At 44.1% G+C, this 23,896-nt stretch overlaps 1 protein-coding gene across 1 annotated transcript in view; it reads left to right on the forward strand.

Moving 5' to 3' along the window:
* The window catches only part of LOC125484347 (cobra venom factor-like), a 37,531-nt gene extending 15,459 nt beyond the window's left edge, over positions 1 to 22,072 (forward strand). The window contains exons 5-12 of the mRNA XM_048602555.1: positions 758 to 846; positions 6,181 to 6,263; positions 9,011 to 9,117; positions 12,012 to 12,185; positions 13,183 to 13,374; positions 17,410 to 17,604; positions 18,458 to 18,604; positions 21,914 to 22,072. Of these exons, the coding sequence (XP_048458512.1) occupies positions 758 to 846; positions 6,181 to 6,263; positions 9,011 to 9,117; positions 12,012 to 12,185; positions 13,183 to 13,374; positions 17,410 to 17,604; positions 18,458 to 18,604; positions 21,914 to 22,072 (1,146 nt within the window). The remainder of the gene's footprint in view (positions 1 to 757; positions 847 to 6,180; positions 6,264 to 9,010; positions 9,118 to 12,011; positions 12,186 to 13,182; positions 13,375 to 17,409; positions 17,605 to 18,457; positions 18,605 to 21,913) is intronic.
* The last annotated feature ends 1,824 nt before the right edge of the window (positions 22,073 to 23,896 follow it).

A 23,896-nucleotide genomic window follows, 5' to 3' on the forward strand; every position in this document is an offset into this window, starting at 1 on the left:
CTAACACTCTACCCCACTCACTAACACACTACCCCACTCACTAACACTCTACCCCACTCACTAACGCACTATCCCTCTCGTTAACTCACTAACCCACATCCCCATTCGCTCAGCCGGTCATCTATTTTCTAACGCATTACCCCACTCATTAACTCACTCACCCACGTCCCCACTCGCTCAGCTGGTCATCTACTCACTAACACTCTACCCCACTCACTAACTCACTTACCCACGTCCCCACTCGCTCAGCCGGTCATCTATTCACTAACACTCTACCCCACTCACTAACTCATTCACCCACGTCCCCACTCGCTCAGCCAGTCACCTATTCACTAACACTCTACCCCACTCACTAACTCACTCACCCACGTCCCAATGGGACCCTTTCTGCTTTACCCAAGGTCCTGGCTGTAAATGGGTAGCTGTGTTCGATCACAGGAAAACCTTCCCTGGCTGTAGGAAAGCATCATGCCTGACCAGGGGATGGGCTGTTTATTAGTGGTTCTATGTCACTTTTAGTGGGGGACTGCTGTGTGCAAATTGCTGTGTATCTTACATCATGACAGTGACTGCACTTTAAGATGACAGGGGATCATGGGGAGTGCTATATGGATGTATATTTTTCGGGTCTTGCTTGCTGCCTTTTGTCACCTGGAGAACACACATTGAGATGGCTCCTTCGACACTAATGGATATTTGTTACCAGCGTGAAATTCCTGGTTATAACTGATGAAGAACTTGTCTTCTTACATTCCAGCAATCCAACGCCATTGTTGCGAAGGTTAGGAGTCGCAAGCAAGGCCCAACTGCAGTCTGCAGGGGAGAAGTGCAGCTCCCGTCGTCACTGTGAGTGTCTGGTTTTTACCTCAAACACACTTCCACATCTTCACAGATAGTAGGAACTTCAGATGCTGGACAATCTGAGATAACAAGGTGTAGAGCTGGATGAACACAGCAGACCAAGCAGCATCGGAGGAGCAGGAAGGCTGGCGTTTCGGGCCTAGACCCTTCTTCAGTCTCAGCCTGAAACGTCAGCCTTCCTGCTCCTCTGATTCTGCTTGGCTTGCTGTGTTCATCCAGCTCTACACCTTGTTATCTCCACATCTTCAGACGTAGCTCAACGATTGGCCTCTTACAACGCACCGTTCCCTGCAGAGAGTGACACACATGAGTCCTGGGATGACAGGACTGATGCATGGAGAGAGACTGTATCATTTAGGACTGTATTGACTGGGGTTTGGAAAAATGAGGGAAGATTTTGTAGAAACCTATAAAATTCTAACGAGACTAGACAGGGGAAAACACAGGAAGCATGTCCCTGATGAGCAGTGGTAAGGAAACAGGTGGGTAGGGTAGTTAAGAAAGCATATGGGACATTTGCAGAACTTGCTGGAAAAGCTCAGCACGTCTGGCAACATCTGTCACAGGACCCGAAATGTTAACTCTGACGTTTCCTTCACAGATGCTGCCAGACCTGCTGAGCTTTTCCAGCAACTTCTATTTTTGTTCCTGATTTACAGCATCCACAATTCTTTTGGTTTCTAAATGGGACATTTGCCCTTATTAGTTAAGGCATAGATTGTAGGAGCATGAAGCTGGACAGGACTTTGGTTAGGCTACAGTGCTATGGAGTTCTGTGTGTGATTCTGGTCACCATACTATAGAATTGCCTATGTCTACAGTATGGATACAGGTCATTTGGCCCGTTGAGTCCACACTGGCCATCTGAAGAACATCCCACCCAGTCCCATCCTATTCCTATAACCTTGCATTTCCCATGGCTAACCCACCTAGCCCACACGTCCCTGGACACTATGAGCAATTTAGCATGGCTGATCCACTCTAACCTGCAGATGTTTGGACTGTGGGTGGAAACCAGAGCACCCGGAGGGGACCCACACAGTCACTGGGAGAATGTGCAAACTCCACACAGACAGTGACCCGAAGCTAGCAATGCTAACCACTGAGCCACTATGCCATCCATGCCTGTAGGAAGGGTCTGATTGCGCTGCAGCGGGTATAGAGGAGATTCACCAGGATGTTGCCTGGGATGGAGCATTCCAGCGATGGAGAGAGGCTGGATAAGCTCAGGTTGTTTTTTTTTGGAGCAGAGGAGGTTGAAGGAGGACTTGATAGAGCTGTATGTGATTATGAGGAGCATGGACAGGATGGAAGAGAGCAGCTCCTCCCTATAGTTAAGGGGTCACTGACAAGGGGGCAAAATTTTAAGGTGAAAGGCGAGGGGGTATTTGAGAAATAAAAAATTCACCTAGAGGGTAGTGGGGGTCGGAAATGCTCTGCCTGGGAGGGTAGTTAAGGCAGGAAACCTCACAACCTTTAAAAAGTCCTTGGATGAGCACTTGGAATATCATAACCTTCAAGGCTATGGGCCTAGAGTGGGAAAGTGGCCCTAGCATTGATTTAGTAGATCCTTGGTGGTACAGACATAATGGGCCAAAGGGCCTCCTCTGTACTGTATGGTTCTACAAATCTATGACTAGGGGTCACAAGTCTAAGGATACAGAGTAGGCCTGAGGACGGAGATGAGGAGAACCACTTCACCCACACAGTGCTGATCCTGTGAAATTCTCTGACACAGGAAATAGTTGAGGCCAAAACAATGAGTATTTTCAAGAAGGAGTTAGATATCGTTATAGAGTCATGGAGTTATACAGCATGGAAACAGACCCTTTGGTCCAACCAGTCCGTGCTGACCATAATCCCAAACTAAACTAGTCCCACCTGCCTGTGCTTGGCCCATATCCCTCCAAACATTTCTTATTCATGTACTTATCTAAATGTCTTTTAAACGTTGTAACTGTACCCGCATCCACCACTTCCTCTGGAAGTTCATTCCACACATGAACAAATCTCTGTGTAAAAAAGGTTGCCCCTTGTGTCTTTTTTAAAACTCTCTCCTCTCACCTTAATAAAATATGCCCCCTAGTTTTTAACTTCCCCACCCTAGGAAAAAGACATCAGCTGTTCACCTAATCTATGCCGCTCATGATTTCATAAACCTCTATAAGATCATCTTTCAGCCTCTTCGCTCCAGTGGAAAAAGTCCCAGCCTATCTAGCCTTTCTTTATAGCTCAAGCCCTCTTTTCCTGACAGCATCCTGGTAAATCTCTTCTGAACCCTCTCCAGCTTAATAATATCCTTCCTATAACTGGGTGATCAGAACTGCTCACAATACTCAAGAAGAGGCTTCACCAACATCCTGTACAACCTCAACATAACGTCCCAACTCCAATGCTCAAAGAAAGGGATTGAAGGGTATGGGGAGAAAGCAGGAACAGGGGACTGAGCTGAGTGATCAGCCACAATCATACTGAATGGTGGAGCAGGCTTGAAGGGCTGAATGGCCTATTCCTGGTCCTATTTTCTCTTTTTCTATGAATTTGATAAATACTTCCAAGCGATAGCATTATAGGGGCTATGGGGCAAAGGAGTGTGACTTGGGAATCTTGACAAAAGTCAGCATATATGTCATTAAGAAGTTAGAATTTAGAGTCTAGCTTTCCTATGTCGCTGTTAATCAGACACGTTAACCTGGATATCAAAAAGATTTTCAACAAAGTACACAAAAAGCTGTTTTTGTTTTAGATGGAGGCCCATAGATTGTCTTTGTCACTTGGACAAAAGAATTAAAAGCTATTTCTCAGACTGAAGGAGGATAGAGAGTACTGTTCACCAGGGGTTAGTGCTGGGACCGCTGCCTTTTTTTGGTACAAAGAAAGGGCTTGGATTTTCAAAATGCACCGAGGATGCCAAACTTGGAGGTGTGTCAGGCAACAAGGATGATACCTAATTGACTACAACAGGACATATAGCCGGGCTCACAAAACGTGAGGCAAATCGTAAACAGAATTTAATGCAGGGAAACGTGAGGCAGAGGGATAGACAGGGGCAAATTGGACTGAACGACAGTTTCACAGGTTTTGCAGGGACATTGCATGTATATAGACCTTCGAATGCGGCAAGACACATTGAGGGAATAATTGGCAAAGTTTATGTGATTGTGGGTTCAGAAATAGACGCGTTGAGTACAGGAGCAGGGGAGTTACGCTGCACCTTTATAAAACTCTGGTTAGACCCAGTCTGGAGTATCATGTTAGGAACGGGAAGAAGGTCCGTGATGCTGGGTGCGTGGTGGGTGGAGATAGATTTACCAGAATGGGTACGATAGTCATAGTGTCATAGATGTATACAGCATGGAAATAGACTCTTCAATATAACTCGTTCACAACGATCAGATATCCTAAACTGATCTAGGCCCATTTGCCAGCATTTGGCCCATATCCCTCTAAATCCTTCCTATTCGTGTAACCATGCCTTTTAAATGGCAGCTAGTTCCATACACGCACCACCCTCTGCATGGAAACGTTGCCCCTCAAGTCCCTTTGAAATCTTTCCCCCTTTACCATAAACCTATGGCCTCTAATTTTTCACTTCCCTACCCTGGGAAAAAAAACCTTGACTATTCACCCTATCCACACTCTTCATGATTTTATAAACCTCTATAAGGTCACCCTTCAGAGTGAATTTAGTGACAAGATTAGATTGGAGAGCACAGGGCTGTCCCCCTTAGATCAAGAGGGATTGAGGGGAGATTTCACTGACATGTAAGAGATTATGACTGGTCCAGATAAAATAGACAAAGAAGGGCTGTTCTCATTAACTGATGATACAAGAATCATTTTAAGCAAAAGGTGCAGGGGGATTTTCTTATTCATGTGGGATGTAGGCATTGCTAGTTGGGCTGGCATTTCTTGCCCATCTCTAGTTACCCTTGAGAAGGTGGTGGTGAGCTGCCCTTTTGAATTGCTGCAGTCCACCTGCTGTGGGTTGACCCACAATGCCATTAGGGAGGGAATTCCAGGATTTTGACCCAGCGACAGTGAAGGAACGGTGATATATTTCCAAGTCATGACCGTGAGTGGCTTGGAGGAAAACCAGCAGGGGGATGGTGTTCCCATATATCTGCTGCCCTTGTCCTTCTAGATGGAAGTGATTATGGGTTTGGAAGATGCTGTCTGAGGATCTTTGGTGAATTTCTGCAGTGCATTTTATAGATAGTACACACTGCTGCTACTGAGCATTGGTGGTGGAGAACGTTTGCAGATGCAGTGCCAATCAAGCGGCTGCTTTGTCCTGGATGGTGTCAAGCTTCTTGAGTGTTGTTGGAGCTGCACCCATCCAGGGAAGTGGGGAGTATTCCATCACAATCCTGACTTGTGCCTTGTAGATTGTGGACAGGCTTCGGGGAGTCAGGAGGGGAGTTACTCACCGCAGTATTCCCAGCTTCTGGCCTGCTCTTGTAGCCACTGTGTTTATGTAGCGAGTCCAATTCAGTGTCTGGTCAATGGTAGCCCTCAGGATGTTGATAGTGGGGGATTCAGTGATGGTAACACCATTGAATGTTAAGGGGCAATGGTTAGATTTCCTGGCATTTGTGTGGCACGAATGTTTGCCACTTGTCAGCTCAAGTCTGACTATTGTCCAGGTCTGGTTGTATTTGAACATGGACGGCTTCAGTATCTGAGGAGTATTGAATGGTGCTGAACATTGAGTATTAATTAGCGAACATCCTCACTTCTGACCTTATGGGAGGGCAGTGTGGGGAGGTCATTGATGAAGCAGCTGAAGATGTTTGGGCTGAGGAACTCCTGCAGAGATGTCCTGGGGCTGAGATGACTGACCTCCAACAGCCACGAGCTATGTATCAGGTATGACTCCAACAGTGGAGAGTTTGCTCCGATGTCCATTGATTCCAGTTTTGTTAGGGCTCCTTGATGCCACACTTGGTCGAATGTAGCCTTGATGTCAAGGGCTGACACTCTCTCCTCACCTCTGGAATTCATTCAGCTCTTTTATCAATGTTCAAACCAAGGCTGTAATAAGGTCAGGAGCTGACTGTGGGACTACTAATCACTATTAATCTAGCTTTTATATCAAAATTTCGTTGAGTTTAAGTTTCACCATCTGCCATGGTGGGGTTTGGACCCATGTTCCCAAAACATTAGTCTGGCTCTCCAGATCACTAATCCAGTGACATCACCACTACCTTCTTGATCAAAGAATTATAAACTTGTATGTAGGAATATTGCATTGCTAAAAGTATTTGAATAATTTATTTTTGAATTACAGACAGTTAAATCACATCTGTTTAATTTAAGGGTTGGAGACTTTGAGATACGGGGATCTTCTACATTATATTCCGCCTACCAAGGTTACAAACCCTTTCAGATAAAGGAGCACGGTGAGTTCTTATTCGCAATCTCTACTCATTGCAAACCAGGATTGGGTGTATACAACATGAAACCACATTTTGCAGTGAGGTTATTTTCTGTTGAAATTATAATCTCGATTCATCTTAAATGTGGAACTATGACAAAATTTATCTCCAGCTCAAGATGATCTGCTGTATGCAAGCAGTTTGCCAGCTATCACTCTAATGAACAGTTATACTGTGGACTGGAAGATATCTTAAACATTTTGATAAGGACTGATTTTACTGTTTATCCAAACTCTGACAACAAAGAAGTTATATCCCTGTCCGTTGCTTTGTTTATTTTCAAAGGAGCCTCCTCCCATTATTTACAAGATCTTTAAGCAAGGTTATTTTGGCTTTGTGGTGAATTCACATGTTGGAGCACATCCCTGACACAATCAAGAGCCTGGTTAGTTAAATGGTGACATATAGCCACTTTATATGTGAATAATAATCAGGAAACATCAGAAATGTAGAGAGCTGGTTTAATTGCCTTTCTGAGTTGCTAATGGAACCATGTTTAACCTGTACATTGCGAGGAAGGGAACTCAGTATGTTTAGCTGCAGTTAACTGCTTAGCAAATTTTCTGACCAGCAAAATCAACTCAGATTAGATTATATCAACAGGTTTATTGTAGTAAAACCAACTCTTCAAAGTTAGCCAACACCAGCACACGGAAACCTAACTTTAGAATTCTAAGATATTCTTGTTCGCTTTTTGTGTCTTTGATGACTTTTAATAAGTGCTGAAAAAAGTTTACTATAGCAATGAATCCTGGATTGCAATAATTACAATATTAGTGGCTGTTTGGTTGTACAGATGTTGGATACTGCTGGGAAAAGACACGTTTTGTCAAAGTCTTTTGTCTTGCACTGTTTTTAAGTGCTCCATTCTCCATGGCAACCCTTGTACCAATCAGAGTCCCCTTGCCAAGCAATCAGCACATCTTTTGCACACAGTACCAAAGTTTTCTGCTTTGTTGGTATTCTTGTAAATTGTCCTGATGACAAACGAAATGGATCTTCTTTTCAGCGATACTCAATTATAATATGATCAAATGAAGGCTAAAGATAGTCATTCTCTCATATACAATAATTGACTTACATGGAAGTAACTACTCCATGTCCCACTTGACAGGGAATGTTGGCCATGTAGGCACCTAAAGATAGTTGGAACTTTACAATTCTACTTTGTATTTTTAAAAATAATCTGCAAATCTACCTTGAGAAATAATGAAACTGATATTTCAAGAATAAATCACTTACAGTCCCAGGGTAAATTCTTAGCAGATTGATATATCTTTGTTTCCAACCTTCTTTGAAGAGGAAGCCTTTCCGGACCTTAACTCTACGTTCAGTCAAAGAACCTGACCGCTCTGTTGTCTGTGTACCCATTCTAACCTGAAGAATTTTGTCCTTCCCTCTGTAGCTCAGTCAGTCAGCTGTATTTGTTTTGTAAAGAGCCATACTGAGTCACAAAGACAAGTCCGACCCCATCACATCTTTCTGGAGCTCTTTGTGTTGAATTCACGAGGCTCTTCTGTCTGTAATTCATACAAGGGTTAAGCTGGTTGCTCCTGGTCACGATTTCCCCCCTGTTCCCTCTTTGTTTGTGCTCATTCACTTCTTGACAATGACTTGAATAATGTCTTTTAACTTTGATATACCTGAATGAAAGTGTCATATTAAAGTCATTCACTCCGCAGCTTCTGAATTAAATGAGTTAATGCTTTAACACTTTGTGAGGGAAGATTAAATGTTCTCAGGAGTTTAGAAGAATGAAAAGTGATTGTAATCTAACGTTCAAAACTCTTACAGGGATCAACAGGTCAGATGCAGGATTCATAGGATCCCCACAGTGTGGACGAATGCCGTTCAGCCCATCGAGTCAACACCAACCATCCGAAAAGCATCCCATCCAGACCCACCCTTTCCCTGTATTTCCCATGGTTGATCCACATAACCCACACATCCCTGGACACTGTGGGCAATTTAGTACGGCCAAATTACCCTAACATCTTTGGACTATGGGAAGAAACTGCAGCACCCGGAGGAATCCCACAGGGATGTGCAGGCTAGGAGGATTAGCCATTGGAAATGCAGGGTTGCAGGGAAAGGGTACAGGGTGTGGGTATGGGTGGGATGCTCTTCAGAGGGTAGGCATGGACTCAATGGGCCAAACGGCCTGCTTCTACACTGTAGGGAGTCTATGATTCTAACAACGTTCTTTCTCACAAGCTAAAACATTCTGTACAGATGATAATGTTTATGTACCTCAGCTGTCCTTTTCTCGGGAGAAACAGTCTTGTCGATCCTTTTCTGATGCATCTACCCATACGTTTGTGATTTTGTCTTTGCAAATCTCCTCTACACCGTCTGAAGACCTGTCTATAATACGGAGACCGGACCTGCCCAGGTTAGATACAGGTTTAGCCTGACCTCCTCTACAATCCAATTCTATTCCTCTCGAAATAAATCCCAACATTTGATTAAGTTTTGCATTAGCTAACGGGCGCATTAGGTTTTTTTTTAATGTATTCCATGTTCCAGCTCGGCATTAATGTTTAAGTAAGGTTTCCATCTTTGTTTTGTCTTTTCAAGACAGTTCACACATACAGGCCCAGTACTGTGTGACTGCACACTGTGCGAGGGAATTCTGGGAAAATGCCAATGGTAGTTCTTTCTCTGTGTAAATTAATCAACAAATGTAAACCTTTTTGTTCCCTGCTATGTAGATGGCATGGAAGAAAAGAGGAGCATTGTACCAAATTTTCTAAACTATACGATTAATCTAACAAAGACAAAACGCTACTTCATACCTGGAGCTCCTTTTCAGATTCTGGTATGTATGGGCTCACAAGCAAACCACTGAGGGGGTGGGGAGGGGGGAAAAGGCTACTTAATTTGTCACAGGTAGTGACATCTCTACCTTGAAATTCAGTGCCACGTTTTCTGCCAGACTTAATGCCAGATGCACGGTACAACAAACAGCGCATTTACATTCTAGGTAATTGTCACACCTTTCCTGCTTGTCTCTCTGCTTATGGCACATCGCTGCATGAAGGAGAGAGTGAGGAAATGGTAGAGTTGTATTGATCGAAGGAGTGCCAGATCTGTTTATGACAAATAAGCCATAGAATCCCTACAGTGCGGAAACAGGCCATTCAGCCCACCCATACCCTCTGAGGGTCAGACCCACACCCCTAACCCTGAATTTCCCATGGCTAACCCACCTAGCCTGCACATCCCTGGACACTGTAGACAATTTAGCATGGCCAATCCACCTGACTGTGCGAGGAAACCCACACAGACATGGGGACAATGTGCAAACTCCATACTGACAGTCACCCGAGGGTGGGATTGAACCCAGGTCTCCGGTACTATGAGGTAACCATGGTAATCACTAAGCCCATCAGCCCAGTCAGCAATGCCACACTTAGAAGCAAGATTTCACTTTTTTATTTTGTCCTTCGATTTCACCCAGTTTGGAGGGCAGGAGAAACTAAGTGTTTTAATATCAATCTCCTAAATTTAAGGTCAAAAGTCACACAACACCAGGTTATAGTCCAACAACCTGTTAGTGAGGCAACCTAACAAAGGAGCAGTGCACTGAAAGCTTGTGATTTCAAATAAACCTGTTGGACTATAACCTGGTGTCATGTGATTTCTGACCTTGTCCAGCCCAGTCCAACACCGGTAACTCCACATCATGGCTACCTAAATTTAACATAAGACACAGGGTGGAATTTGGAAAGGCAAGTCCCCAACCAGTTATTTCTGGTGCATACACATGAGCAGAAAAAAGTAGCTACCAGAAAGTGCTCTTAAACTCCTTAGTGCTGTGTCAAATGCTACTTTTTGACAGCACCATTACCTTACTGCGAGTGGCCTCGTTTTAAAACCCATTTGTCGTGAAACTCTCCATAATTAAAGGGCACAGAAAGGTTTCAAAGCCACAATAGATATCCTCACCAGCTCCTGATCCCTTGCTCCAAGCCAATATCCATCCATAACCTCCAATGGCTCTGTGATGTATGGCAGTGGCGTGCTTTTTGGTTGAGCAGGGGCCAAGCAACCTGGGGTCTGTCCCAGTCAGAAAGATTTCTCTTTACCATTCCCCTCCCATCTGATTAGTAGCTGGATTATCAGCAACATGCAGGGTGTTTTGAAATGTGTAAAATAGCACATGTGCTGGAAGACTGCCGGTCCTGGCTATATCCCCCCCACCCCCAGTTTCCCTATAATGGTTATTGATTCAGACACAATCAAAGGTCAGTCCATTCATGGCAAAGACAGCCTTTTCCTGCAGATCAGATTGTTAAAGCAATTTCTTAGCAAAAAGAAAAGTCAGACTGACAACTTCTTTACAGGCTTGCTGGCAGCTCCTCCAACCCAAACTTTTTATCCAGCTAGGGAAATCCAAAAATCCCGCCTCATCGCTAACTGTGATACTTGGTTAAGCCAAACACAAGACAGCACATTGGAAAGATAAGCTACAAGGGAGGCATGGTAGCTCAGTGGTTAGCACTGTCGCTTCACAGCAATAGGGGCCTGGGTTTAATCGTACCCTTGGGTGACTATGTGTGTCTGTGTGGAGTTTGCATATTCTCCCTGTGTCTGTGTGTGTGTTTCCTCCCACAGACCAAAGCAGTGCAGATTAGGTGGATTGGCCATGGCGCCCAGTAAGGTATGGGGTAGGTTTGTTAGCTATGGGAAATACAGGGATAGGGTGGCTGAAGGGTCAGTATGTACTTGATGGGCCAAATGGCTTGCTTCCATACTGTAGGGATTCGAAGATGACAGCTGGTGTATATACACAGCAATATGTGAGTGGCCTACAAGAATAAAAACAAGGAGTTAGTTCACTTCTTACTTTTCATGACCCAGGGATGTCTCAAATTACTTCATGGTCAGAGATGCACATTCTTTCTTTAATTGTTCATGGGATCTGGGCATTACTGGAAAGGCCAGCATTTGCTAATCATCCTTGGACTGAGTGACTTGCTCAGCAAGCCATTTCAGAGGGACGTTTAGTGCCAGTCTCACTGCCGTGGATCTGGAGTCACATGTAGGCCAGACCTAGGACAGGCCGGTAGATTTCCCTCCCCCAAAGTGAACCAGGTGGGTTTTTACAACAATCGATGTTAGCTTCATGGCCGCCATCGCTGAGACTTACTTGACATTCCAGAATGTATTAAGCACTGCTGGAAGGTAGGAAACAGAGTCCTCTGTACATGCACAGAAAGATCCCACAGTTGGCAATGAGCAGATATTCTGTTTCAATATTGGTGCCTAACAGATATTGAGAGACATTGACCACAGCACTGGGAAGAGTTAACCTGTTCTTAGAATCATAGAATCATCAAATCCCTACAGTGTGGAAGCAAGCCATTTGGCCCAACGAATCTGCATCAAACCTCTGAAGAGCATCCCACCCAGACCCACCCTAATCCTGTAACCATGCATTTCCCATGGCTAACCCACCCAGCCTGCAACTTAGCTTGGCCAGTCCACCCTAACCTGCACATCTTTGGACATCTAATTCAAAATAGTACCATAAAGTCTTCCACATGCACTTGAGGGGCTATAATTTAAATATGTGCGAACACAGCATCAGCAGTTTAACACAGAATAGATTCAACTCTGAAGAAAAAAAAAACTTGATTTTAATTGGGAGGAAGAATGCGTTAGCATATTGATGGATAACAAAGCCAACTCTTCAATGTTGTTCCTCAGGCGTCGGTGACCTACCTGGATGGCTCCCCAGTCTCTGAAGTGCCGATCAAAATTAAAATAATTATCTCTGCGGGAAAAACCCTCGAATCTACCCAGGAAGGATTAACTGACAGTATTGGTGAACTGAGTCTCTCCTTCAATGTTCCTGAAAATGCAAAAGATATATACATCAGTGTGAGGATATATTCTTAAAAAAAAACATTTTCTTGTACGCTGTGCTGGATAAGCAATGCTGCAATTAAATTGACAGCTTTTCCATGGTTTCTCAAATCCCTTCACAACCTCTGCCCCACCTATAATCTCATCTGTCTCCATAATCTTCCGTGATTTCTGCTCACCAGTAATTCCGATACTTTCTATTGTTCTCCCTCCATCATTGGTGGCCGTGCCTTCAGCTGCCTGGGCCCTAATGTCTGGAATTCTCTCCCTACACCTCTCTACTTTGACTCCCCCCCACCTCGTTAATCAACTTCTGATCATTGATCCTAATATTAGGGCTTATTTGGTGTCACATGATTCAGTGTTGCTATGAAAAGAGGCATTTTTGTCAAAGCTTTTCGTCTTGCAGTCATCAGGACCATTTGCAAGAATACCAACGTTGATGGAAAGCAATCATTTTATACTGCATGAGAAGAGAATCCTGATTGGTTCTCCAGTGGACACTAATTGGTAGACTTGTTGCTATGGAGAATGCACTAGTTAAATGATGACTTGAAGTCAACTGTCAATCTATGTTTAAACAGGTTGACTCTGATGGGTCTAACTTTTGGTAAGTTCAAACAAGACTCAGCCATTCTATGCTTCATTGTTCAAGACAATGCTTTGACCAATCAGAGTTGACCAAACTGGTTTACATTTAAATAGCTTGACAATTGTCAGTCATGGCCTAACTGGTGCATTACCTCTACCAATCAGAACGCACATGCCAACCAATCAGCATCCTCTTCTCATATTGTATGCAAGAAGTTGCTTACCTGTGACATTGGTACTCTTGCAAAGTGTCCTGATGGATGTAAGTTGAAAACCTTTAACAAGACCTGTCTTATTTCAGCATTATAGAGTCAGAGAGTCATAGAGTCATACAGCACGGAACCAGTGACATTGATTTTTGCTGCTTGCTTGTTCTAACGTCCATGCGATCTTTGGTTTCCCTGACAATTTGCCGCTACAGGCCTCAGCTGGCGATATCGCCGTTGGGAATGACGTGAGCCAAGAAATAGCAATCAAGTGCCATAACAGCAAGCAGGCCTACCTACATATCGGTGTCACAAATGCTCTGCTGTACCCTGGAGACATCATAGACGTGACATTATCACCTTTCAGTCGAGTAGACATCAGCGGTGTGAATTACTTTTACTACATGGTAAGTGATGGAAAGCCTTTACCTCTGTGCGTTCAGATAGGGACTTTGATTAAACTGCATTGTCACATTATGCTGCTTCAACACTCACTTTCTGGAAACCAGAAGGTGTTGTGATGACCATTTCACTGACCCTGTTCCTTTCCTTCACTGAAGTCATAAGCTGTTGCCTGGTTACTGCCCTCAACAAAGCTATGGCTTGGCACAAAGAGGAGAAGAGTCAAATCTGTATCAACTAACCACTAACTTTATTAGTTTGGTTGAACAGACATACAATACACACTGTTTGGTTAAAAGCAGGCATGCAAGATATACAAGACTAAAATCTATGCGCATACCCACCAGGTGATTCATTTTGGAAGGTGGAATTTGAATGCAGAATACAGGGTTAATGACAGGATTCTTGGCAGTGTGGAGGAACAGAGGGATCTTGGGGGCCACGTCCATAGATCCCTCAAAGTCGCTACCCAAGTTGATAGGGTTGTAAAGAAAGTGTATGGTGTGTTGGCTTTCATTGGCGGGGGAATTGAGTTTAAGAGCCATGAGGTTATGCTGCAGCTCTATAAAACTCTGGTTAGACCACACTTGGAATATTATGTTCAGTTCTGGTCACCTCATTATAGGAAAGCTGCGGAAGCTTTAGAGGGGGTGCAGAGGAGATTTACCAGAATGCTGCCTGGACTGGAGGGCAGGTCTTATGAGGAAAGATTGAGGGAGCTTGGGCTTTTTTCATTGGAGCGAAGAAGGACGAGAGGTGACTTGATAGAGGTTTACAAGATGATGAGAGACATAGATACAGTGGATAGTCAGAGACTTTTTCCCAGGCCGGAAATGACTATTACGAGGGGGCATAATTTTAAGGTGATTGGAGGAAGGTATAGGGGAGATGTCAGAGGTAGGTTCTTCACACAGAGTGGTGGGCCTGTGGAATGTGCTGCCGGCAATGGTAGTGGGGTCAGATACTTTAGAGACTTTTAAGCGACTCTTGGATAGGCACATGGAGGATAGTAAAATGTAGGGTATGCAGGGTAGATTGATCTTAGTAGGATAATAGGTCAGCACAACATTGTGGGCTGAAGGGCATGTACTGTGCTGTACTGTTCTATGTTCTATGTTCTGTGTTCTATGTTTCTCTGACATTCCCTGAACAGTCAACAAAAATAAAGGCTAACATCCCGGAACAGGACCTCACACTTTATCAAAAAAAGTGGGGATCTTTTAGTCCTGCACACATCAGGACAATTTGCAATAATACTAATAAAGGGGAACAACATTTTCTATCCTTGTTCCCCTTTTTCATTGATGTTTCTTGCAATTGTGCTGATGAGCGCAAGACAAAAAGCTTTGAAATATTTTTTTTTTTTCACAAATACTGATGTCCTGCACAGCCAAAGGAACAATGGACATCTCTGCCAATTAGAGAAAGACAATTGGTTACCCATGGCACGATGGGGCCTGTTGTGGCACTAGGACCCTGGAGCAGTCAAAAAGTCTTCATTACAGGTTTTGCAAGAGTCAGTCTTCAACCAATGGAAGCCTCACCAAAATTTTCAGTTTTAGCAGATTCATTGATAGAGTTGTTTCAGGGAGAAATGTCCACTGTGTGGTCATGCCTTACCCGTACACACAAATGATTTCCAGAGTGAGACAGAAACAATTTGAAAATTACGTAGACTAACAGCACAAGACTATAGATCAGAAATAAAAGTGTTAGAGAAATTGAGCCGATCTGGGAATACCTGCAGAAAGAGGAACAGAGTTAATGTTTTGAATCATAATGACTCTTCTTCAGAGCTTCAGAATTCCAAAGAATCTCTCTGCGAGTGTGAAAGGGCAAGGTGAGGAGATAGACTTCCATTAACTTAAAACAACCGGTACATTGCCAATGTTATGCTGTTCCACGCTCGAGCTATTTAGCCAACTGAGCTATTTAGAATCCTAGAGTCCCATTCGGCCCATTGAGTCCCTCCAAAGAGCTTCCACCCAGATGCAATCCCCTACCCTATCCCTGTATCTCCCATGGCTAATCTACCTAAGCCTGCACATCCCAGGACACTATGGGCAATTTAGCACGGCCAATTCACCTAAGCTGCACATCTTTGGGCTGTGGGAGGAAATTAGAGCACCCAGAGAAAACCCACACAGACAGCAGCGGGTGTGCAAACTCCACACAGACAGTTGCCCAACGGTGGAGTTGAACCTAGCTAACCAGTGCTAACCACTGTGCCATCCAGGAACCAAATTTAAGGATGAGAAACTCACACAGTTTTCTAGCTCCCCTTTTTCCCAACACCCCCAGTGCCGCAGTGCTGTGTGTTGACTGGAAAGAGGCAGAGCTGAGTGTTACAATCGATTCAACAGCTTCCAAATGGGCACCTATAATGGACACAGATACTTCCAAAATAAGCAGGTTGCTATAATGTTTGTTTAAGGTATAAACAGGTTGTGCGCAATATCTACCATGGTACTTTGACATCAAGTGGCCTTGTAATTGTGAGTTCTATGACTTACTTACTGCTTTGATGTTGATTCCCAAAGCTACAAAGAAGGAGACTATATGACAGAATGCATTCTGCTCATTTTAAACAATACTGCCGCTTACTAACCTGAAAACATGAGACCCAATGAGCTCTGATGTTGTCGTAATGAAAAGTTGAAGGAGATTAATGCTTCCATGACCCAGAGCGTCGTTAAGGCTGGTGTAAGCATGAGCTTTAAAATTCTGATTCCTGGATCATAATACTCTGAAGGACATACATGAGCTGAGCAGCTGGATATCTCATCATGTTTGGATTGTGTGAATGTGTGAATTAAGTCTTTTATACAATTGAAAAACAAAGCCATGTGTTCAAAGGAGGGGCATAGAATTGTTACAGTGTAGAAGCAGGCCATTCAGCCCATCGAACCTCACTAACCCTCTAAAGGGCATCCTACCCAAACCCACTCCCCCAATCTATCCAGATCACATATGATGAGTCATTTTCTTTCAGCTTTCTTTCAAACTCCTTCCAAATTTTTACTCATGAGCCAAGCTGGTGGATGTACCAATTCTCAGTCTTTCATTCACTGATGGAGGATTTCCCTATTAGGTGTCGCCGAAGGTGGTTTATCTCCTTTATTCCTCTTTCAAAAAGGCATTTGCAGGGAGAACAACTTACAGCGAAAGGTGATGGAAAGTTACAAGATACTTGGGATTTCCTTTTGCTCCTGCTCATAGAAGGGGCAGACAGAGAGGGGATGGATGCTTCTGTTGCAATGTCCTCATACAAGGCTACAGCTACCTGTCCACGAACCAATCAAGTGGCTGAGCTTGCTTGGATCATCAACAAGTGGTTCCAATTAAAACACCAATCAGCAGGCTGTCTCTGTGCAAATTTTCCCTGAACAGAGGCAGTGCTGTTTGTCTTGATTCTCTCTCACTGCTTAAATAGGGCATCATTGTGACTATACCCCTCAATGTGTCCCAGTAACTCAATTTCAGAACTACAAACATCTTCTTCCATGGTTTCCTTGGTTTAAAGCAGTACCTTGCCTATTTTTAGTTCACAGTCCAAAAATGATTAGTAGTGGTCTTTACAAGGTGTCAATGAAATGAAGCCTCCCTCGGTTATTGATGGACAAACACACATGTATTGGATATAACACAGTGTGAAGCTGGAGGAACACAGCAGGCCAGGCAGCATCAGAGGGATGGGAAAGTTGATGTTTCAGGTCGGGACCCTTCTTCAGAAATGGACATTTATTAGAGTTGTGGTTCTGGAAGTTCCTGCTGGAAGGAATTTCCTTTAGCGATGAAACATTTGGAAATGATCCAAATACGTTTACCTTTCTGTTAGCTGTAAATGGCTGAATTGATTGATGGGTGTTGGCTGAAAACTCATTTATAGAGAAGGTAACCCAATGTTCAATGAACTCAAATAAAAACATGCCATTCTTATAAGTTACAGTCTCTCTGCAGTGACGATGTGACAATCTTTGTTAATTTTCCATTTCAAGAAGGCATTTGGTTTCCAACATCATCAATATTTACCATTCCAGGTGCTCAATAAAGGTAAGGTGCTGCTTTTTGACAGAGTCAGGAAGACTGTGAACACTTCGTTTCCAGTGACGATCACAGACGAGATGGTGCCTTATTTCCGCATTGTGGCCTACTATTTTGCAAATATTCACGGTAACAAAAGCATCATCTCAGACTCTGTGCGTGTGGAGGTGGAGGACCTTTGCAGTTCAAAGGTGTGTGATGTGTTTTTTGTTGTTGGACTCCATCATCTCCGTCTATAACTGACAAATGCTCAAAGTTGGTGGAATTTGAATTGAATAAAAATCTGGAATTAAGGGCTTAATGATGACCATCATGAAAACCCCATCTAATATCCTTCAGGGAAGGAAATCTGCCATCCTTACCTGTTCTGGCCTACATGTGTTTCCAGTCCCACAGCAATGTGTGTTGACTCTTAACTGCCCTCTGGGTAATTAGGGATAGGCAGTAAATGCTGACCCAGGCAGCGAAGTCCACACCCTGTGAATGTCATAGAGTCATAGAAGTGTACAGCACAGAAACAGACCCTTTGGCCCAGCTTGTCCAGGCCAACCAGATATCCTATATAAATCTAGTCCCATTTGCCAGCATTTGGCCCATATCCCTCTAAACCCTTCCTATTTGTATACCCCTCCAGATGCCTTTTACATGTTGCAATTATACCAGGGTCCACCACCTCCTCTGGCAGCTCATTCCGTTCACGCACCACCCTCTGTGTAAAAAAACTGCCCCTTAGGTCCCTTTTTAAATCCTTCTCCTCTCACCTTAAACCTATGCCCTCTAGTTTTTAACTCCCCCCACTACGGGGAAAAGACCTCGTCTATTTACCCTATCCACGCCCCTCATGATTTTATAAACCTCTATAAGGTCATCCCTCAGTGTATGACGCTCCAGGGAAAATAGTCCCAGCCTATTCAGCCTCTCCCTGTGGCTCAAACCCTCCAATTCAGGGAACATCCTTGTAAATCTTTTCTGAACCCTTTCTAGTTTAGCCACAGCTTTCCTATAGGGGTCTGTTGAAGCTGAAATGTTGATTGTCGTTCACAGTTTCAGGTACAACCTGCCCTGTACACAGACAATGATCAACAAGGATTGCTGCTTTCAGTGTTTTCTAACCAGTTGTCTGATGTGTTTGTTCGTGCAGTGGACACACAGCTCTATGGTCCCAAAAGAGACACGAGTATGTATTATCAGGTGAGTAATTGGTAAAGTGCCTTTACTGCTGGCTGCTGAGCTGCTTATAGATAGTTGGAACTCCTCGATGCATAAATGTCATGACTGCATTCTGCATGCTTCACATAGGTGTGGTTTGGACACCATATCAAACACCATACTCGAGAGGGTGACAGTGAGGAGTTCATAGCAGACAATGAGCAGATGGCAGATTTGAGGAATAAATATTTTGCTTCAGTCTTCACTATAGACGATGCAAAAACATTCCAATCAATCTGGAGGCGGAAAGGAGAGGGGATGTTGATGAAGTCATAATCATGAGGGAAATGGTACTGGGCAAAATGATGGATTTCAGAGTCTTATAAGAGGTGGCTAATAAAGGAATGGTTGCACTGACGTTAATTTTTAAACTTGGGTAGACCCCAGCTAGGTCCCATCAGACTGGAATGTAGGGAGACAGGAAACAGGGAACTATGGGCCAATTAGCTTGGCATGTGTCATGGGAAATGTGTCAGAATCGATCATGAAGGAGGCTAGAGATAGCAGTGCATTTTATGAAGCATGAAGTAATAGGCTATCTCTTCGGAAATGTCCTGGCCCATACCCATTCTTCAACTGATGCTATGGAAACAAATTGATTGGTCATTGTTGCATTGCTGTATGTGGGGGCTCATTGCAGACAAATTTGCTGCAGTGCTCCCGAAACGAGGACAGTCCGAGTTACTTATTGACGTGTTGCTGAAGCCAACGAAGAGGGGCAGAGGGTGACATTTGCATGGACTCGTAACCATGGAACAGGAGTTGATCTCAGATTCCAATCCATGGCTGAGTGAAGTTGAGTTGCCATGAGTTTGACAGGGAACACTTGAAGCATATCTGGGTGCACAGTACACTCAGCTGTCAAAAAGACCAGAGCTTGTGGATGATGTTCACCCATGGGTTGGTCTTTTTGGCAGTCTTTAGGGATGGTCAACTGAGGAGCAATCAAAGAATTCCACAAGGCATGTCTAGAACAGTCAGGTTGTACTCCAGCTTCTCATCGATGGCCTCAATGGCCTGAGAGCTGAGTTGCTGTCAGTGGTAGTTTTCAGGTTCCTAATCATTTCTGATCCATTGGTGTCACATGGGGAGGAAAAAAATATTCAGGTTGATAGTTCTGTAGGGGTGCAGAAGGTACTTGTCTGTAATTATAATCTTCCTCCTCCTTTTGATACATTTAGTCAACTTGCCTGATCCAAGAATCAAAAACATTGGATGTCACGTACAGTCTTTTGTGTTAGCCTTATCCTGCGGACGTTTCTTGAGGTCCGCATAGCAGCTTGACTTGGAATTTCCCATCAGAATTGGTGGCGGCTTTTTAGTACCATTCATGTTCCTTGCTCTTCTTTCTACCATTGCATGTTTCAACCTTAAAAACCAAACAGCAACCTTGGAAAAGACGGTGAAACATCCCAGCTTCTTCCATGTTAAAATAAATGTCCCTTGGCATATACTTGCTTCCATAACTCTAGTAACCTGACCACTTACTGCACAAAAGACATTGGCATGCCTGGTCTTGAACAGCCATCACAGCAGGTGAAGTCCTTGTGGCCTGGTTTCTTTGTCAGGCACAATGTGAATGTTTGCCACTGCTTCTCGATTGATCTATCTCCTAGTTCAATGTCCCAGTTCACCCCAGCTAGCACTCAGCTTTCCTGCCTCAATAGTTGCCTTTTACTGGAGTTTAAAATACTCATGTTTGACCCACTCTCCTCCCTTTCAGCCTGGATGTAAAATTCACTCATACTATGACTGCTGCTACCTAGAAAGTGCTTTCACACAGTATCATGGTGTTGCATTGCCTATTACCGAGTCTGGTATAGTCTATTCTCTGGTTAATTCCAGAACATGCTGCTCTAAGAAACTCCCCTGAACTCCTCGTCACGGTCACAATGTCCAATCTGAATTTACCATTGATATGTTGATTAAAGTCAACATAGTTATGACCATCCCTTTATCACAATATTTCTTCTTCCATACACAGGGGTTACTGCTTCAAGAGATCACTTCCACAAGTGACTTCTTCCCCCTGTTATTCTTCATCTCAACCCAGACCAATTCAACATCCTGATCTCCTGAACTAAAGTCACCACTGACTCTTTGTTTAGGAATATTAGCCCTCTGCCTTTACTCAGCCCCCTCGGCCCCCCCAGTGTTCTTGAATGTCTTATACTTCTCAGCATTTATGACCTAATCCTCGTCATCCTCCAGCCGTGATGGATCATATTTATTTACTTCATTGTGTGCCATCAATTCAATTAATTTGTTATGAATAATGCACGTCTCTCTCTCTTTTTTAATGTTATGTTTGTCATCTTGACATTTAAGGTTGTTTTCTGCCTCCTGCCATTGTCTGCTTTTCATTTTCCACATTAGTATTGGGTTCTTCTGCCCCAATTCTTGGTTAATTACTAAAGCTTGATCCCTCACCGCTTCCCCCATCACCCCCCCATACTTTAAAAGTGTATCTACTTCCCTAGTTTTGCAGCAGCAAAGGAACCCGCACAGAGCGGAATGTCCCAAAGTACACCAACATCCAGCAAGATGGACCCTTCAGCCCCTCATTATTGTGGAGCCCAACACTAGCATGGGTCTCTTTGTCGCTCAGTGGGTCCAAACTCAGACAGCATCCTTGGGTTTCCACAGCCCCTTTCTGGGGAAGCAGGTCGTTTAGCCCATCAAGTCCACAGCAACGCTCCAAAGAGCATCCCACCCCATCCCATCCCTGTAACCCTGCATTCCCCATGGCTAATCCACCTAACCTGCATATCTTTTGACTGTGGGAGGAAACCAGAGCACCCAGAGGAAACCCACGCAGACAGTGGGAGAACGTGCAAACTCCACACAGACAGTCGGCTGGGGGTGGAATTGAACCTGGGTCACTGGCGCTGTGAGGCAACAGTGCTAACCACCGAGCCACCGTGCTTCCTTAGACTCCTGAATCATTTACTTTTTTCCCCTGAGATGTCACACAGCTAACAGGCAAAAAAGACCATCACCCAGCTGACCATCCCTGGGATAATCCGGATAGAGATACGAATCACTGAAACCCCCTTTGTAGACACACCTTGTCTCAATCAAGGAACTCAGAGAGAGCTCATCTGATGTTTCCCATTTCCAACTCGGACCTTATCAAATAACCATTCTTTGAATAGTTAGGCTGTGTTCAATTATGCCACATTTTAACAAGTTCAATCCCAAACCTCATACTCCTGAAATATACTGTAAAGATTCAGGAAATCTGACTGTTTTGCCAAGAAGTTAACTTGTGTATTTTCTCTAACTGAGTAGGCCTTTTACCGGAAAGACTATTATGACTTTGGCTCATCCTACGGTGGAGGACAAAACTCTGTCAAGGTCTTCGAAGATGCTGGGCTGCGCCTAATCTCTGATCTGATGGAGTCAACAGAAATAAGCGGTAGAAACTGCTTTTGCATGTTATTTGAATAACTGGTTTATGAATAAATGAGTACACTTCCTGAGCAGCACCTTTTTAACCAACATTGACACCCTCCAAAAGTGCTGCAATCATCCTCACAGGCTCCTCACACCTCGTGTTGAGGCTGGACAGGACGTTGGTAAAGCCTCTTCTGGAGTACTGTGTCCAGTTCTGGTCACTCAGTTAAACTGGAGAGGGTTCGGAAAAGATTCAGCAGGATGTTGCTGGGAATAGAGGGTTTGAGTTATGAGGAGAGACCGGATAGGCTGGGACATTTTTCACTGGAGCGTAGGAAGTTGAGGGGTGACTTTATAGAGCTTTATAACATCATGAGGGGCATAGATAAGGTGACTGGCAGGTGTCTTTTCCCTAAGGTGGGGGATTTCAAGACTAAGGGGGGCATATTTTTAAGGTGGGAGGAGAAATATTTAAAAAGGACATGAGGGGCAACTTTTTTACACAGAGAGTGGTTTGTGTGTGGGTAAACTGCCAGAGGAGGTGATGAATGTGGGTATAGTTACAACATTGAAATGACTTTTGGATAAGTACATGAATAAGAAATGTTTGGAGGGATATGGGCCAAGCGCAGGCAGGTGGAACCAGTTTAGTTTGGGATTATGGTCAGCATGGACTGGTTGGACCGAAGTGTCTGTTTCCATGCTGTATGACTCTATGTGCTGCCTCTGGTGGAGTGGTTTGCCAGCTGCGCTCCTTTAAGAACAACATAAAGTTAAGAACAGGAAAACTCCATTTTGTCCTTTGAATCATCTCCATCCTTTGTTTAGATCATGGCTGACCTGCTCCAGCCTTTGCACCAAATGTCCCTATCCTGTACAAATCTATTCCAGTCATGAAAGCTACAATTGTGTTTTGTAGCACACCTGCTCCCACCATCCTCCAATGGCGGGGGTTCCAAATGTCTCTAGCACTTTTCCATAAGGACCACATCCTCCTCTTCATCTGGCGCTCCTTACGTCTAACTTTCATGACTTAGCTCCAATGTTAGTTTGTAAGAATTGCTCCCAGGGTGAGAATCTTCAATTGTGAGGATAGCTTGAAGAAGCTGGGGCAGCTCTCCTTGGAGAGAAGAAGACTGAGAGATTTGATCGGGGTTTTCGAACCTGGACAGAGCAGACAGGATGAAAAAGGATTGAGAATGAGAGGGCCCCGGACAGGGTAGCTCAGGGTAGCATTTCTGCCTTACAGGGACCCAGGTTCGATTCCACCCTCGGGCAAATGTTTGTGTGGAGTTTGTACGTTCTCCCCGTGTCTGCATGGGTTTCCTCCCATAGTCCAAAGATGTGCAGGTTATGGTGGATTGGCCACGCTGAACTGCCACAGTGTCCAGGGATATGCAGCCTAAGTGGGTTAGCCTTGGAAAATGTGGGGGTTACAGAGGCAGGGCTGGGTAGGATACTCTTCAGAGGGTCAGTGTGGACTCCTGAGCTGAATGGCCTGCTTCCACATTGGAGGGATTCTATGGCATAGAGCACTTTACAGAGAAGAAAAAATGTGAAATGAGGGAAAATTTCCTTGTGTGGTCATTAATTAGGGTCTGAAAGTGCGATGGAGGCAGGCTCAAGAGGGGCATTGGATGGCTATTTAAATAGAAACGATGTGCAGGGTTACAGGGAAAAAAGACAGGAGAATGGTACCAAGCCATGATGCTCATTCAGTGCAGACATTATGGCCTACCTCTGTACTTTTACAACGCTGTGATTTTTAATTTGCTTTTGCTTTGATTTTTGTGCAGAGCTCCACAAACGTCACCCTTTTGTGTTCCATTCTATACAAACTGTGTGCCCTGAAGCAGCATGTTCCCCTCAGCACTGTGA

This window comes from Rhincodon typus, chromosome 11 (assembly GCF_021869965.1).
Source record: "Rhincodon typus isolate 14 chromosome 11, sRhiTyp1.1, whole genome shotgun sequence".
In the NCBI taxonomy this organism is placed as follows: domain Eukaryota; kingdom Metazoa; phylum Chordata; class Chondrichthyes; order Orectolobiformes; family Rhincodontidae; genus Rhincodon; species Rhincodon typus.